Source organism: Egretta garzetta, unplaced genomic scaffold, assembly GCF_000687185.1.
Source record: "Egretta garzetta isolate BGI_Z169 unplaced genomic scaffold, ASM68718v1 scaffold135, whole genome shotgun sequence".
Taxonomy (NCBI): Eukaryota; Metazoa; Chordata; class Aves; order Pelecaniformes; family Ardeidae; genus Egretta; species Egretta garzetta.
Genome location: NW_009259594.1, coordinates 1,430,225 through 1,447,319, shown reverse-complemented (window position 1 = coordinate 1,447,319; position 17,095 = coordinate 1,430,225). Strand labels below are relative to the sequence as shown.

At 44.4% G+C, this 17,095-nt stretch overlaps 1 protein-coding gene across 1 annotated transcript in view; it reads left to right on the top strand.

Annotated features, from left to right (window-relative positions):
• Nucleotides 1-6,095: 6,095 nt before the first annotated feature.
• FBXW4 (F-box and WD repeat domain containing 4) overlaps nucleotides 6,096-17,095 on the top strand; it is a 55,315-nt gene continuing 44,315 nt past the window's right edge. Inside the window, exons 1-5 of the mRNA XM_009638108.2 lie at nucleotides 6,096-6,133; nucleotides 10,026-10,121; nucleotides 12,850-13,035; nucleotides 14,232-14,364; nucleotides 16,878-16,972. Of these exons, the coding sequence (XP_009636403.1) occupies nucleotides 6,096-6,133; nucleotides 10,026-10,121; nucleotides 12,850-13,035; nucleotides 14,232-14,364; nucleotides 16,878-16,972 (548 nt within the window). The remainder of the gene's footprint in view (nucleotides 6,134-10,025; nucleotides 10,122-12,849; nucleotides 13,036-14,231; nucleotides 14,365-16,877; nucleotides 16,973-17,095) is intronic.

The following is a 17,095-nucleotide window of genomic DNA, read 5'->3' as shown; positions in this document are numbered from 1 at the left end:
CAGAATGGCTGTGCATTGGACTCTGTCTGCTGTGATATATGATTTTGTCTCCTGAGGAAATGAAGTTCTGTATTTTTCATTAAGAATAAGGTGATACTGTGCTCCTTCAGTTGCAGGAGGGATCAGGTGTACAGCAGAGCAGGTGCAGCGTATGTAGGGACCACCACTTCCCCCTGCAGAGGAATGCAGGTCTATAAACAGCTACAGAAGAGGTTTGCTAGGTCAGAGGGTGTAAGTGAAGGGAAGGCTGCTTGAGTACTGTGAGCTCCCAGGGATTTCAATGCTGTTAGGTTTGCTATGAACAGTTTTTTTTAGTAATTCTAGGATGTGCTTTTGTGTTGAGACCTATTTTCAAGTTTTCTTTAAACAGCTCTAGTACCGAGTACTGCTTTTAGCATTGGTCAGCACTGCCCTGGTCCTAGGGAGTTCAACCATGTACCCATGGGTACATGAGTTCAACATGTACCATGTACCACCAAGTGACATTACGAGCTGGTTATGCAGGAACCTTGAGATATATCTGGAGGATGAATCCTTTAATTACTTCATGGAAGGCTCAGACCATCTTCAGTTCTTTGAAATAGTGTGCCAGGTCTTATGGAGAATACCCGAAAGCCAAGTACTTGTTCTCCCTGTGTGGAGATCCAGCATCTGGGGGCAGTCACAGGAGTTTTGCTCCTGTAGGGTAGACAGTTCTGGCAACAGATAAAAAGACAAGGGTGTATCGCAGTACCGGGGGCCTGGGTATCTGTAAGTCTCCAGAAGAACCAGTGTGAGTGCGTGTGAGTTGCGGTACAGCTGCAAAATTTGTACTTCGCTGAAGAAGAGTTTAATGGTCTGTGTGTCAGCTTGAAGGTTTTAAACAGCCACTTGGTCCTCATGTGTGTCTCCAAGTTTGCTGCTGTTGCAATTGGGGGAGTAAGATTTGCAGAGGGGTTATGTTTTATTTGAGTAACTGACACAAGTTGCAGAGGGCGTTGAAGTAAGCTTCTGCGCATGCCGTCTTTCTTCCTGATAGTAATACGAAGTAAGAACCTGGTAGGTTGCTCATCAAAGGTTAAATGTGAGCTGAGTAGGTATTTACACTAAATAGCATCAGGTGAATAGAACAGTGATGAAGATGATGGATGGCTGGACCTTCTTGATAACTGTGCTTTCTTAGTGATACAGAGTAAATCTTGAGTTTGTCAAGCTTGGCTTTGACTCACGCAAGAGCTGAAGCTTCTGTTGCACATTCTGGATAACGTTGCATGAGGTGAATGCTGATTTTTTTGCTTTCAAGAGGTTTTTGTGCAATACCATCCGCAATTGAGAAAGCAAAGGTTGGAACCGTTTATGGTAAATGTACTTAATGAAATAACGTGCATGGTTCTAACATTAGATCTTAAACTGATGGTCCCTGGGAGGCTGGCATAAGTTAAAAACTAGTCTAGGGAGTATTTACTGTTTAAAAAAAAAATAAAATCTCAGCATAGTTTGATCATTTCTGCTGTTAAATGGCTTTTGATAAGCCATCTGTTAATGCTTTGTAAATAGAGATAAATTTGAGCCTAGAGTGTAAGATAGCTGTGAAACTTATCCCCCCGCCCCCACTTTCCCATTTTTTAAAAGGGTGATTAACTTGAAAATGACACCATTTCTTTAAAATGTTGTTTCTGCTAGGTGTATCTTCAGATAATTGTAACAGGAAGATCAGAGGGAACAAGCTTTAGCTTGTATGTGAAGCAACTGTTTGTGCAGTCAGCTTGCTTGTAAAACTTCTTTATGCCGAAATAGGGAAGAGAGAAAGTTTATAAGAAACTGGTTGCAAAACCCTAGCTGTTAGGAGCATGGAAAAGAGAAATTGTAGTATACCTGAAATGATTTTTAATTTTTAAAACTATCTACTTCTCATCCTGGCTATCTGCCTTTAAAAATTGCCAGCTGTGGTTATCTCAGGACATATACTTAGGCTTAAAAAATATTAAATTGATTTGCTAATGTTGTCAAAGGAAGATGTGGACTTCATCCCAGACACTAGCTGCTACGCTGAAGGCATATTCACAACACTGACAATCTCATATTTGCCCTTTCTGGTAGATTCAGCTAATCGGGAGCTGCAGATGTAAGTGAAGTATTTAAGTCATTGATTCAATCATGCACTTGCAGAAGAAGAAAGAAGTTTGCTTTCAGCAGTGGTTCTGTACGCTTCATTCCTTGGGGAGGGGAATCACTAGGTTCGCATCAGTGTGAATCACTGTGTATTAGGGACAGCAGGGCCTGGCTTGGAAGGGTTCTTACAACACAGCCTTAGTGTTAAAAATGTGCTGTTTCTTCCTTGAGTCAGCAGTAAGCAAATGCTTAATACAATATCGTGTCAGTATTATGGAAGTATGGAGTGGTTTTAGATGGATGTGGTTCTTGGCACCTGTCCTACAAGTCTCTCTGTCAGGCTGCACTTGTTCTGTATAGTCATGTTAATTTTATGTATAGACCTGTACTGCACCAAGACCTTGTCATGGGGATGGTAAAAAGATAGTCCCTGTGCTGAAGATTTTTGCTTCACTCAGTCATAGGAGCTGCTGAAGCAAGAGTTGAGCCCTGTCTTCATGATGTAAGGTGAATGGAACATTTTTGTTCCAAAAATGCATGGCAGCATATCACAGAAAAGTTAAGGCTTAAGAACACTTTCTGCAGTTAAACTGTAGCTGAGCAGTAGCACAAAGCCTTTGGGGTTTTTGGTAAGTATAGTGATATTACAGTTGCGTCTGGTAGCCTGTGTCTGTTTTGCCAGCTGTTGTACAGGCCCAGCAAGAGCAGTCTCTGCCCTGACGGGCTTGCTGCCTAAATAGCCAGGATAAACAAGGGCTGGGAGGGGAAGCGGAGGCAGGGAGATGTCAACCAAGCTGCCCTCTGTGCAGCAGGTCAGTGTCAGAGCCAGGAATAGCAGAGGGTGCTTTAAGCCTTCATCCAGTGCCTGCCTGCTGGACCACCTTGGACTGGAGAAATCGGAGAGGCAAAGAGCTCATTGCAAGGTGGTTCTTTATTTAAAGCATGGAAGAAAGGAATAAAGTTGCAGCTGGGCTAAACTTGCTTCCTCTTTGTTACAAAGGAATTTTAGAGGGCAAGTTAAAAGTTGCAACTTAAATAGCTTGACAATGTGCTCTTTGTAATATATTAATAGCTGTTGTCAAAATATAGAAATGTTCCACTGCATGTTTTCTCTCTCCCTGTCTCCTGTTCTGCCTTGCCCACTAGGATCATGGTATATTCTCCAGTTCAGAGAAGCAGATTCATTAATGGACAAATTTATCATCTTTGAGTATTTAAGCGCTTGTGTAAGCATTTCTGTGACTTAATAAAAGCTGTGTTTTCTCCAGATCTTGGAAAAATATATACACCTGCAGGAGCAGGAAATGGCCAATCTATGCAAGTCAAATCCAAATGCAAACTGCAGCAATCATAGGAGACGTCTGCCTTCAGTATTGGAGGGGGAGGGAGTGTGAATGCCTGTAAAGCTGCTTCAGTTTCCTTCATCTTTTAAAACTTGTTTTACCAAAGTTTCATTACTTTATGTCAGAAATGAAGTAGGCAATGAACTGGTGCAGATGATGCAGAGGGGAATACTCTGGGGAGGATATTGCAATAACAGCAAAAGCCTGGAAGAGGGCTCACAGCTATTGCTTTGTGCTGGAAAGGTCAGTGGTTTTAGAAACTCCTGTTAGATTTGTTCTTATTCCGTCTTAAACTGTTACTTCTGGGCAGCATAGATCTGCCAGGACAGTTCCACAATATTGAAACTGCTTTTTGTTCTGGGAATGTAAAATTTTTTGTAAGAGTTCTTTCAGGCCTGCCTCCCTTTCCTTTAAAATCTTCATAAGTTCGAAGTGGAAGAAAAATTTTATCTAGTTCAGGGCTTAAAAAAAATGCGCTGTGCTTGTTGCTATTTTCCCTGTAACCTGCATAAGTGAACTAGCTATCATAGAATCATAGAATGGTTTGGGTTGGAAGGGACCCCTAGAGGTCACTCAGCCCAAGCCCCCTGCAGTGAGCAGGGACACCTTTAGCTAGATCAGGTTGCTCAGAGCCCCATCGAACCTGGTCTTGAATGTTTCCAGGGATGGGGCCTCCACTACCTCTCTGGGCAACCCATTCCAGTGTTTCACCATCCTCATTGTAAAGAACTTCTTCCTTATATCCAGTCTAAATCTACGCTGTTTTAGTTTAAAACCATTACCCCTTGTCCTGTTGCAGCTGTCCCTACTAAAAAGATTTTCCCTGTCTTTCCTATAGGTGCCCATTAACTACTGAAAGGCTGCAATAAGGTCTCTCCCGCAGCCTTCTCCTCTCCCGCAGCCTTCTCCTCTCCCGCAGCCTTCTCCTCTCCCGCAGCCTTCTCCTCTCCCGCAGCCTTCTCCTCTCCCGCAGCCTTCTCCTCTCCCGCAGCCTTCTCCTCTCCCGCAGCCTTCTCCTCTCCCGCAGCCTTCTCCTCTCCCGCAGCCTTCTCCTCTCCCGCAGCCTTCTCCTCTCCCGCAGCCTTCTCCTCTCCCGCAGCCTTCTCCTCTCCCGGCTGAACATCCCCAACTCTCTCAGCCTGTCCTCATAAGAGAGGTGCTCTAGCCCTCGAATCATTTTAGTAGCCCTCCTCTGGATCTGCTCCAACAGTTCCATGTCCTTCTTGTGCTGAGGGCTCCAGAGCTGGACGCAGTACTCCAGGTGAGGTCTCACCAGAGCAGAGTAGAGGTGCAGCTATAGGTTATTTCATTCTATCCAAATACTACCCTGACAGTCTACTCTTTCAAATCAGCATATGCATGCCAACGATTGAGCAGCTGCAAGTTTTCTCGGATCTTCCCAGGGCTATGCATTTTTTGAAGCAGCCCAGATTTTGCCTCCAAAAAGCCTACGTAAGTCCCTGAAAGAGGCCAAACCCTGCCTGGAGTTTCTAGCCATGATCCCTTTGCATACACATGTAAGGGAGAGGGTATCAGATGTCAGAGTGGTCTGGCTCAGTCTTGGTGATGATTTTTTTTGGGGGGAAGCCTACGTGAAGGTGTGTGTCTTTGTGCGTACAGAAATTTGCCTGCAGCTCTGGTTCTTCTTAGAGTCTCTGGCTTCTTCATGCAGGTGAATTGTTCATGAGAGCTGTGAGGTGACACGTTAAACCTGCACAGCCTGGTAACTTCTAACTGAGATAGCATAGACGCACCAAAGGAGGCAAGGAACGGTGAGAGAACAGTCTGCAGAGCTCTCTTCCATCTCAGAGTTATTTGAACCATGTCAAATAGGAAAGGAGTGAGCATAGAAGACAGACTGAACCTGGCGGTAAGCTAAATAAAGGTCATGTGCTAAAGGAATTGAGGTGGAATTTTTGTCCTGGAAGAGACGTTTTGAAAGTCGGCTGACTTGTTGAGGACAGCAACAGGAGCTCCTGACATAAATAGCTTTTCCCTCTTGGCTGTCTGTTGGTGGCCCATGACTTGCAACTGCACTGAGACCCTGCCACTCAACAGGTGTGTCTCGATTACACAAATAAGTGCAGTTGGTCCCTGTGTTAGCCATCCCTGCCACAGGGCCAAGGTTGAAAGTGGGGCTTAGCTGCTGTGACCTATTTGTTCCTCTGTATGACCCTTCCAGTCAGGCCTGAGGCAGGCTGGTGACAGCTTTTATGCAGATAGCAGATTTTGTCCACACAAGAGATTCGATCTCAGCAGGTCTCTGCAGACTTGCGTTTCTAGATGAGCTCTTCAGCACTTAATATGTAGCAAAATGTGAAGGACTTTGGTGGGTTAGGATGCCCCATGCAGCTGGAAAAATATGCAGTATGACATGTTGGTGTTTTCTTCCGTAACATGGTATATGCTGTTGCAGGCAGCAGTGTTTTGGCACATGCTGAAATTGTAGATGGCCAGTAGGACTCTCCCCGGGATGCATTAAAGCACAGCAGCTCTTGCTATTGCAGAAATACCATTTCTGGTGACAAAGGAGTTTGGCTGGGGCCGAGATCACTGAAGGCAAAAACTGCTGGAGGTGAAGCTTTAGGAGATGTGCTTAGTCTCTGGCTGAGTGATTCTTTCTTTTGTTGCTTTCTTTTGGGGCTCAGGCCAGCAACGGCCATGGTGGCTGAGGTCACCTGGGTCAGTGGTGCTGCAGGGTATAGTCCCAGTCTCTCACTTCAGCAGCTGGGAAGTGGGGTCCAGAAGGAATATTGTATTTCTTTTGGTAACTCTGCCAAGAAGGAGAGGAAATCCATAATTTGAACAAAATACTTTAACTTTTTTTTGTAGGGTGGGGTGAGGTAGGAAGGGGGAAATGAAAAATCCTTTATAATGGGTTGCTTGGGATGGCTTTTATCCTGAAACTCTCTCTCAGGCTGTAAGAAATGTTCTGCTTCTTTTTCTTAGTGTAACAAAGTCTTTGTAAAGGGAGCTTCCATCAGGAGCGCGTGCAATTGAAAATGTGTGTTAGCTCAGGTCATTTATTGCACCACATGGTTTGGGATCTTGATAAAGTGCTTTTTGGATTAATTAGCTAATAACAAAGATAACCTTGCGTGTTCTGGATCATGTAACTTCATCAGCTATTGGTAATTGCGATACCCTAGCAGAGGTGGTAAAATGATGGACCTTGAGCTTTAAGAACTTTTTGCTTGAATTTCATTGAGTTTTCACATTGTGTTCACTGGTTCCTTCATCCCGTGTTTTCTGTAATCCTTCCAGGATGTTGGGCTATACTTCAGTTGCTTTCCGATTGCAGGGCTGTGTAGGTCCTGGTAAAAATAGCAGTCCTTTCTCAGTGAGTCAGCCTTCAGCAGTCTTGAAGTTCACTGTTGGGTGGCTTCTCTGAGAACACGAATGCCAAGATCTTGATTTCACAGAGCACTTAAGCATGTACTGAATTTTAAGCATGTGGCATAGTATTTTGCTGGATCGCTTACTAAGAAAGGTCAAGGTATTTGTTGGCTGGTGGAAAGTGGTTCCTCTGCAGCGTTTGGCATGGCATTTGTCTTCGTAAGGCGGGTGATTCTCCTTTGGATCGTTCGATCCAGTTGCTGAGATGGGAGGTACTTAGTTAAGTCAACCACTCAGTGTAGATGTGTGATGTCTGTTGATTATCTCAGGTCATCATGGAACGATTCTTAAAGATCTGCATGTATAGAAAGTGTGTTGATCATAATTGAAGCAAAATGGTCTTTGTAGGTGAGAAAAGGATCTCTTTATCAAATGATTAAGTTTATATGGTGATGCCATTTTTAACTTTCTAAGATTTGAGAACTGCTCTCATGCATTGCAGTGATGCTCATCACCTTTTTTGATGTATTCTGGGAGCTGCTAAGAGGGGTGCTGTTGAGGAAGCAAATCAAATTATATCTCAGTGCTTGATTCCATCACGGGGCTTGATTTAACTTCTCTTCTGGTACAGGGGATCAAATGTCTCTGACCAACACTTGAAAATCATTGCGGTTCAATCTCTGCTGCCCTGGTATTGACAAAGGGGAGGGATCTAACAGTCCGATTTGTACATCCCCTTTCTCATGGCCTCCATATGTTCTGTCCCCTTTCTTGCCTCTATTTTGAATAAATCAAATGTCTGGGAAATAAAAGGTGGATGCTTCTAAGACACGTTTAAATTAGCTGGATCCAGAATTGCTATATGGAGGAGGCAGGCTGAATGAATAATATATATATTGACAGTAAAACAAACAAAAAGACAGAACAAACAACCTTCCCCCCGCCCAACCCCACTAGACCTTTCCCATATAATCCTCCCTACCCAACCCTCAGCCCTTCCAGACAGGAACTGTTGATTTGCATGAAAGAATGAGGTGTCTGTTACAGGAGTAACTGCAATAGTGAACTGGTACTGTGGGCCAGGCCAATGTGTGACTCCTTTCTGAAATTCCTCTTTCAGCATCAGGAGGATCAAGGCCTGTCCCCCACTAGAAAAGTGACCAGCAGTGCAAGATGGAGGGTGCTCTTTTGACCTTGGATTCACCTTCTTTGGAGCCTTGGAAATTACATCCAGTCTTAGTAGAGTTTGTGCATTGAGCTCAGGATGTCTGGTTGGGCTAGGACGTGTTGGGAGGGGGTTGTGACATGAGTGCGTTTTCCATCACTGTGCAAGCTGGTGACTTAAAATCTGTACGTGGGGAGAACTTAACTGAGGGTTGAGTGTGGGGAGGAGAAGTGTTTTGGAGTAATGAATGGAATTGGATGTAGGCGGAGAGCCTGAACTCTGTCTGGGAGAGTAATAAGCAATGAGGAGGCTGCTGGACCTGACCTAACTTTTCAGTGCTGTGCATTCCTCATCTCAGACACTATCTGGCCCCACGAGCTCCTGCAACTGTTCTCTTTAAAAAAGGAATTAGTCTTCTTGCAGCCTAGGCTAACTCTATAGTTTTTTTGGGGGGGTTGTTTTGGTTTGATTTGGGTTTTTTTAAGTGCTTGTAGCTTCCTAAACTCACTTTTATTTGATGTGGCTCTACTGATCATAAACTTATAGTTGCAAAGCTTTCTAGGCTTTTCTGTGTGTGGTTTCTGTTTTTGTTTAAAATGGGTCACATGCCCAGGAATGCAGTCAAATTATAATGGTGACTAAGTGCCGGAAAGCATAGAAAAGGGGAGGGAAGGGTGAGCAGAAAAAAAGGAGCCTGAGGCTATGGAAGGAAGGCTGGGAAAATGAGAATCTGGCCAGGCCCCAGGGCCAGGTTAGAGATTCCTACACCCATTAACAACCACAGGAGATGTTTATTTACAGGGAACTAATCTTTGTTTTAAAAATGACAGAGTACCCAAAAATCCCACTTTTGGGAAGTGGATTGAGGGCACAGTAGGAGTGGGAGGAGGGAACAGGTTCTGATCGGGGCCCAGTCCTGATCTCTCAAGGATCTTCCCTTCACCCTGTGTACCTGGGAACATTGGCTGTTGAGAAATGCATGAAAGGGGGATAAACTCTTGTAATCTAGTAAGTGGTTCACAACCCCTAGTTACAAAGGATAGCTTCAAGTGTTTCTTCTTGTTTGTACTTTTCTACCTAAGCGGCTCCACCAAGGATATTGAATAATTAAGTTTATGATATGAGAAAGATGGGAGCTAAAGCTGCCATTTTCCCCCCTCTTTAATCAACCCTGGATCATGAAAGCAAAACAGATGTTGAACAGCTGCTTGAACTGGATATGTTCATGTAGACTCTAAAGAGACCTTGGTCCCAGGTCTCTGTGGTACCTACCTTTTGTCACCTCTTGAGCTGTGTTGATCTTGGCTTGTCTCAGCTTGTCCCAATAACTTTGATTTGTATCCCAGCAACAGCTTATGAACTACAGTCTCTCTTTTAGTAACTTTGTCTGACTGTAAGTAGAGAATTTTCCAGTGATGTGGTGGAATTCTCTGTCCTTTGGTGAGCTGCTGCAAAAGATGGTCCGTCTTGGGGTGTATGTGCATTGTGTGGTTATACAGATGAATGAATCTTATTTTTAGTTTGAACATATCTTGATTTCTAATTATTGTATCTGGTTATGTGATTGTCAGGTGGGTGAGGGTCTGGAGCAGTTTCTTTACTAGTCTTCTGGCTAGACACACTCTTCTGGCTTCTAGTTTCAGTGTTCTCCTGATTAGTGTTTCCTCCATCTGTTCTTGTATGCTGTTGTCCTTGTCTTAATTGGCTTTCTTTAGTCTCTATTAGAAGAATGATGTCCTGTTTCTCTGGTGGTTCTGGTAGTTTCTTTCCGTGTCATCTTGTTTTGATTACATTTTGTCTGAACTTGTGTTGCATTCAGTATACTAGATCAGGTCTTGATCAGATTTAAGGCTCATACACTAGTGATTATCAGGGATGGCTTTCCTTGCTGATAAGCATCCTCTCTACTCAGTGTTCCTTTCTTGTCAACTCTCACAAGTGTGCTTGCTCTAGTGTGGCTCAGGCATCATCAGTATTTGCCAGTTCATCGTTTGTGGAACCAGAGTGAGAGCATTCCTGGACCAGCTTGAGTGTATTTGTTGTCCATACAGTCCTGGTTGCTAATCTCATCTCTCTTCCTTTGTTTGCAGAGCGGCTGGCATTCCAGTGAAGGAAAGGGTGAAAGTATCTCAGAACTGGAGGCACGGACGCTGCCGGAGGGAGACGGTCCTGAAATGGAAATGCAAGCAAGTGGCTCCTTTCTCTTCTACTTTATTACGTGTCAGCTGCTGGCAGGTCCTTGGGTTTGCGTCTGTGCCCTGAAATGAGATGTTTCCTGTTCCTTGTGATCCATGGGGTCTTGCAAGTGATGTCTCAGGCCTATTTTGGATGTTGCTGGCTGGCTGGATGTAGGGTAACTGGAGTTGCTGTCTTGCCCTAGAGATTCCTTCTGAGAGCTGAGAGCTCCTTTCTTAGTAAGGGCTTGAATTTGACGTTGTTCTGATCTGTGCAGTTCTAGTTGGACTTTACTACAGACTTCAAGTTGTTATGTTCCTATCTATTGCTCTATACCATGAGTGACTTTCAGTCCTGCTCTTACAATGAGCATACCTTGATCCCAGACATGGACTTATGTGTCCTCTCAAAATGCTTGGTTTGTCTCCCATGCTTTATCCTGGCCCCTGATTTGGGTGTACAAATATAAAATGCTAATTGCCATTCTCCTACCTTATACTTCCCTCCTTCAGTTAAAAAAAAGAAAAACATATTTGACATTAATGAGAGGGCATTGTTGTTAAATTCTTGCTTGCAAAGGTGTACTCAGCATTCAAAGCAAAGCATAAGATAGGTCTCTTGTCTGAACAGCACATCTAAATTTTCAGCCTTCACATCATCAGACAGAAGGAGGAATAAGAGAGTATGGTTTGTTAGATGCCGAAGAACAGGGACCTGCTACTGAGCTTTCATGCCTTTTTGTGCTGTGTAGATTGAAGTGATGGGTAATGTGCCACTGCTTGTCTAAAGTCCTGGGAACAGCTGTAATGAGCAGAGTGGGTTTTGGTGCAGGTTGTATACCTGCCTTTGAAGTGCTTGCGACCATCTGTGAAGACTGGCTCTGTGGATGTTAGAGATCATTACTAAACCAGCTTCCTGAGTGAAAAGGCAAGGACTGATTTAATGAGGCCACCATCCAAACCGCATCCTCTAATTTTCATTTATCCTGCTTCAAATTTGTTACTTCTCCTTATGAAAAAGCCATAGAAAAAGGTAAAAAGCTAAGCTGCAGCAGGAGAGCTGCAGAAACTGGCTGTAGTCTAGGTAAGCTGGATATTCACTTGCTTTTAGAGGACTGCGTAGGAGTGGAGGAAGGGAGAGGAAATCAAAGTGTGCCTAAAACCAAAGCTGCTGCTCCAGAGATGCCTCTTATTTTTTCCATGCATATGATCAAGTCCCAAATGAACATTATAACCTATGCTCAACTGCTTTGTCTGTGTGACTAAAATCCTGTTACTGGAGATGAATGCAGGCAAGCAGGAACCTTCTATCTAATAAGCAATCTTGTCCTCTTGCTTGTTTCTAGTCCCTCGTTGTGATATTATAAGGTGCGGTTGTGCATAATGGCTCTGCTGACACAGAATTTAATCATGACCTCTGAGGATGAACGATATGCAAAAAAGAGGGAGACAGGTTTTTATGAGAAGCCCCCCTGTTTTCAAAACAGTTTGTTCCTGAATAGTTTGAAAACTGGAAGGTTGCTCTATGGAAAGGCTCTGGTTTTTGCTCAATGTTTGTGTGGGTTTTGGTGTACTCAGCAATGACTGCAGAGTGGAGGCAGTTTCATGCATCCATGCCCCATAGGACATGAGCCCCACATGTCTCTGTATCTGGCCTTGCCGTATCCAGAAGGCCTATTTGCTGATTCTCTGGTGGCTACACAAAAGCAAGATCTTGAGTAAAGAGCACGCTGCCTAAGCGTGGATTGTAGCCTATTCTGTTTTCTGTATTTTGGCTTTTTTTTCAAGAATAAACAAACTTCTTGTGATGACAGACTTGGTTCAGACATGGCTTGAGTGTGTCCTTCTCTTCTTGGTCTCCCAGGAAGTGAAGTGTGTTTTCTACTTCAGTCTTCAAAATACTTTGGACCAGCTCCTGTAGCAGTCCGCTGCTCTTGGCCTGGAACCTGTCTGTAGGAAGCTGCCATTGTCCCATGGACAGCAAGGGGCAGATAAGGTGTATGGGCTCTTCTGAAAGACAGGCAACAGAAATAGAGAGGTTGCTCTGCAATTGCTTTTGGCTCAGCAGTGGAAAAGGTGTGAATTTAGACAAGTACCTCTTCTACATGATGAGCATAAAGTTCTTGGACAGCCTAAGGCTTGCCCTGCTGCTTTATGTATTAGCATACAGAGAATGCAGGAGGAGGGGGACTTTGTAGGAAGACCTGTGTTATTGGATGTGATCTGCTCAGACACTGGTGAAACAGTGGCAGCTTTGTGGTCTCGGCTGGGCATCAGCAAATAATGTGTATGATCAAGACTGACTGTACCAAGAGCCTCATTTTGAAGGCTCTGTTAGAAATGCTTAGCATAGATCACAAATGCCTGACAGTCTAGTTTCTTAAAAAGTACAGAGCTCATGAAGAGGGATCAGAGAGCCTTAAGTATTTCCTATCTAAACTCACTAGACTCTTGGCCATCTTCTCTTTCAGAGATTCCATGCTTCCTTTTCCTCAGCTCTTGGTTGAAAAATGCCAGCAGTGTGATTTGCTTTGTGTGTTGCTGGAGAAGATTCACTTCTTAGCTGTGCTGCTATATTAAGCCCTGCTTTTTCATGTGACTAGCAGTTCCAACTTCACAGTTTTCTTGAGTGGCCATTTGCTTCTGTTGACATGTTTACATATGCAATTTTTTTGGGGGGGGGGCATAAGGCTTGTTTTGTTTTGTTTTCTCTTCCCCAAAACCTGCTGTCTGTTTGCAGTTTGATGCCCTGGATGGAGCTGGATGGCGAGTATCTCTACCTGTCTCAAGCGGAGAACATCCAGGCCTACCGGCTCTGTCCAGAGGGTACAGGTTTGCAGCGTCACCCTCAGGCTGTCTTCTCTGGCCACCAGGAGGACGTATGTCGCTTTGTTCTTGTCAACTCCCACATCGTCAGTGGAGGGGGGTAAGTTGGGTGAATGAAGGAGCCCAGGGATTTTGGCAGTGAAGTTGGAAAGGTTTTGTGTAACTCCAGCCCAGAGCAGAGGGGTCAATCTTGCTACACGGTGTCCTCGTGCTTGGCTGTGTTCAGCTGCTGCTGTTTCCTCTCTTTATGATTCAGTTCTGTCCTGAAGAAGCTTCTACTATAGCAGTGGAGGAGCTGAGTCTCATGCTCTTGACCTTATAAAGCATCCTTTTCTCTTCTGAACTTGTGTAGATGTCCACAGGATTGTTTAATCAGGATTGGCTGATCAGACAATCCTGACTAATGTGCAATTTTCATTTCTTCCCCTGTTAGAGTCAGAGTAGTTAGGCTGTGTTCTAATATTCAGAACTGCTGGTTAACTGGGACCACAGTGGTGCATAAAGCTTTCTAGAGACAAGTATATGTTTATTAAACCTACTGATATAATTGTGGAGAGGGGGAAAACTGCCAGGCATTCCAGCACATACACACTTCTCCAATTAATTTTGCATTTGACTGGCCTTTTTCAATTACAGCAAATGACAGAACTGTTATTTACAAAGTTTTAGCTCTTCATATACACAGCGCTTAAGCACAAAATTGGGAGGTACAAGCATGGCTGTCTGCCCTTGATATCTTGAGACTCCCCTGTGAACTGTAGCCCAAAATTCAGGTGAAAATGAAGGCATGCATTTAAAATTCTAGTAACTGTATGGGTTGGAAAAAGTCTAAATGTCTTTGTAGTTAATTCAAAGCACAGTACCCTGCATGGCTGCTCTGAAATGAATGAAAAGCTGAGGCTCGGACATGGGTGAGAATGACCTCTCGCTTGCTCCCTTACTCCAGCCATTCAGCATCCAGCCAGGATTCTGGCAAGCTCAAAGCAGTAGGAGGAGGAATGGCTGCTCTGCTAGTTTCTGCACTTCAATGCAAAGTGGAGTGTGGAAAGATAGCCAGGAAAATTTTTATGTGTGGCAGATCAGGCTTTGACTGGCCAGATGTGGGACTGCAAGAGAACAGGTGATGTATGAGGAGTGGAGGGTTAATAATGCTGCATGAATTTCAGCTCCCATGAGAGATCAGTACTGGTCTTTTTGTGGCACTCCTAAGCACTAATGGAAGGTGCATGGCCAAGGGGGATGCAGCTGATAGACTTGTTGCCTGATAGACTCCTTGCCTGGGGATTTGTTTTTTAGAGATGGAAACATTGTCCTTCACAAGATCCATGGCTCCTACAGCGTCAAGTTCTCTGCGCATGAACAGGAGGTGAACTGTGTGGACTTCCAAGGTGGCCTCATTGTCAGCGGCTCCCGGGACAGAACAGCAAAGGTGAGCAGTGATATTCCAGCAGCTGCAGGTGCTGCTGCAGAGGTGACTTCAGAGGTCTTGTGCTGTGAATCCTTAAGTGTCGGCAGAACAGTTGTGAGCCCTGTCTCGTGTGTCCTCAGGAGGAGAGCTGGGTATTTTGGTGTAAGCTAATGTCTCTGAAAAGATGCTTGCTGTGCCAAGCTTTTAAGAAAGAGGCTTGGCAGTACTTTGACATCAGCTGCTGGTTTAAATTAGGAAGTGCAGATGATGTTTTGCTTCTTTTGCTGTACATCTGTCAACACTGTAGTGGAGATCCATGCCAGTTAGTCTGAAATTTGCCATATGTATCTCAAGCACATCCTTGCTTTGTGTGCAGTGCTGCTTTACATGCTCTTTGTTGTATATTCAATTCCTTTAAGGGATAGCATGATGTCTTTTCCAAATCTGTGGGGTTGTGTTTTCTTTCTTTGTGGTTTGGTTTTTTTGTTTTGGTTTGGTTTTTTAAAATTTTTTTATGGTTCTTGGTTTGCAAACCAGGAGTGAAGTTAGACTGAATACTGTTAGCTCCCATTTTTTTCTTCCAGTTGGCATCACTGAATCCTGTCACGTAATTTTTGGCTATTTCTTTCTGGGGCAGGACCTTCTTGATTTTTTGTCCTTCTGGATCTGGTTGGCAGCACTGTGTTTCTGCACGGACCTGGAGAGTTGTTCTCCTGAGCTGTAACCAGCTGTGTTTTAGTAGCTTAGGAAACTCCACATAGGTGCTTCACCCTTGTCCTGCTAGCATGATGCAGTACTTGTAGCATCTTCACAACCACTCGTTTCATTGTTAGAAGTGGTTGCTGTATGTTAAAAGCATTGGCTGTTGCTCAGGGTAGGCTGATGGATACTCTTAGTATTGTAGAGCATTAATGGAGGTAAGAGGAAAAACTGCTATTCCTGTTTTTCAAGAGGGGAAGTTGTAGCAAAGAAAGATTTAAATGTCTCTTTCAAGGTTTTATAGGAAGTGTGTGATAATGGGTAACTCTCTGACAGGCTGCTGAGCAGCATGGCCCTGTCCTCGTTGGTCCATCTGTATGGGTGTACTCCTGGGTAGACTCCCAAGTAGAGCAGTGTTCAGATGCAAAGGGCACTGTTGGGGATGCTGCTTGCCTTCTGGGAGCAAGGCCTTGATGCTGCTTTGTCTTATGTTTAAGCAGGGCTGCTCCTCTGATCTGTGGAGCCTCTTTGCTGGGAGAGTGCCTTCTTGCTGCTTCCCTGGCAGCTGGAGGACAGACCTCCCCGACCTTGAGAACAAATTCCTGAAAGCCAGAAGGGAATTTAAGGCTGTTTTTCTTGAAGCTAGTGTGAAATCTTGCCCACCCAGTGATCCCCACAGCACAGGCTCTAGGGATGTTCACCTCTTATTTTTTATCATCTCTTTTGTAGGCTGCCTTGTTTGCATGAATGAGACTCTTGGAGGGTGGAAGGGAATCCCTACCAGCCTTTTAAAGGGGCTCTAAGTGTCTAAGCTATTGAGGGCTCTGCTGAGTGTTGATTAGGACTAAGCCCTGAAGAGCTGCTAATGTACATTCCTGTGTGATAGGCACCAGATAGTGTGCTCTGAGCAATATTTTTAACCTGTAGGAGATATAGATGCCTTAAAAGAGTTAAGCTTTTCTGCTGCTTTTGCTGACACTAGGTGCTAAATTCCCCACTGACAAGAATAGCCTGCAATCCTGGGCATTATCAACAAACAAACAAATAGGGCACTCCCAGCTTTGAAGTCTTGAAGTGAAACATTGGGGGTCGGTTACAGAAAACTGGGGGGCTCAAGTCCTGTGGGCCAAGAATGAGGGCAAAGTGGGGAAAATGAGAGCCACAAGCAGAGGCCCCAGCAAGAATCTGGGTGACTTTATTAGCACCCAGAAACAAAAGTGTGTGTGTGGTGAACTGGTGGAAGGGGATGTGCATGTATGCACAGATGGGGGAGGGAAGGGATTCTCTCACATTGTCAGTGAGAAAGGGGGGCCTGTTTGAAAATACCCTGGTGTACACTTAAGAAATTTGGTCAAAAGGGGGTGGGTTTATAAAAAAACTCCTATTTTACAGGATAGCCAACAATTAATTTTATAGAATGTATAGATAATGCGAATGGAAATTTTCCAGGGATGGTACAGATTCTTCCCATGCTGTTCAAGAGAACAGCAGAGATTCGAACAAATCCCGCTTCTTGTTTATTTAACTACAGAACGTGAGAAGTCTCTGTGAGTGCTGCTGTAGAGAACATGTGGTAATGGGGGTGCTCTCTCTGTTACCAGTTGGGATGGAAGGTCAGACTCGTAAGCTGAATCTTTGTGTAACTTTAAGTGCTTGTTTCTGCCAGGGATTGAAAGCTCTGCTCCTCAAAAATAAGTAATGGGAATTCAGGGAGAGTATCTCTGGGAAGGTGAGCATGGCAGTTTTGGCAGCTCTTCCAGCACAGTGTTAGCAGTGTGCATCCTACCTTCTGCACCTTCTGGGTGATGTGGCATAACATGCATCTCTCTCTTTAGGTTTGGTCCCTGTCCGTGGGCAGAGTTGGGCAGTGTCTACATACAGTGCAGACAGAGGATCGAGTGTGGTCCATTGCTATCAGCCCATTATTAAGGTAACTGAGATCTCTTTATTCCCAATTTCCAACAGAGACAAGTAAAGGAGTTGGATAGGCTGTGTGTCTGCTAATCTTTCCGAGGCACCAGTGTGACACTTCAGGGACTTTTGATGTGGGTGG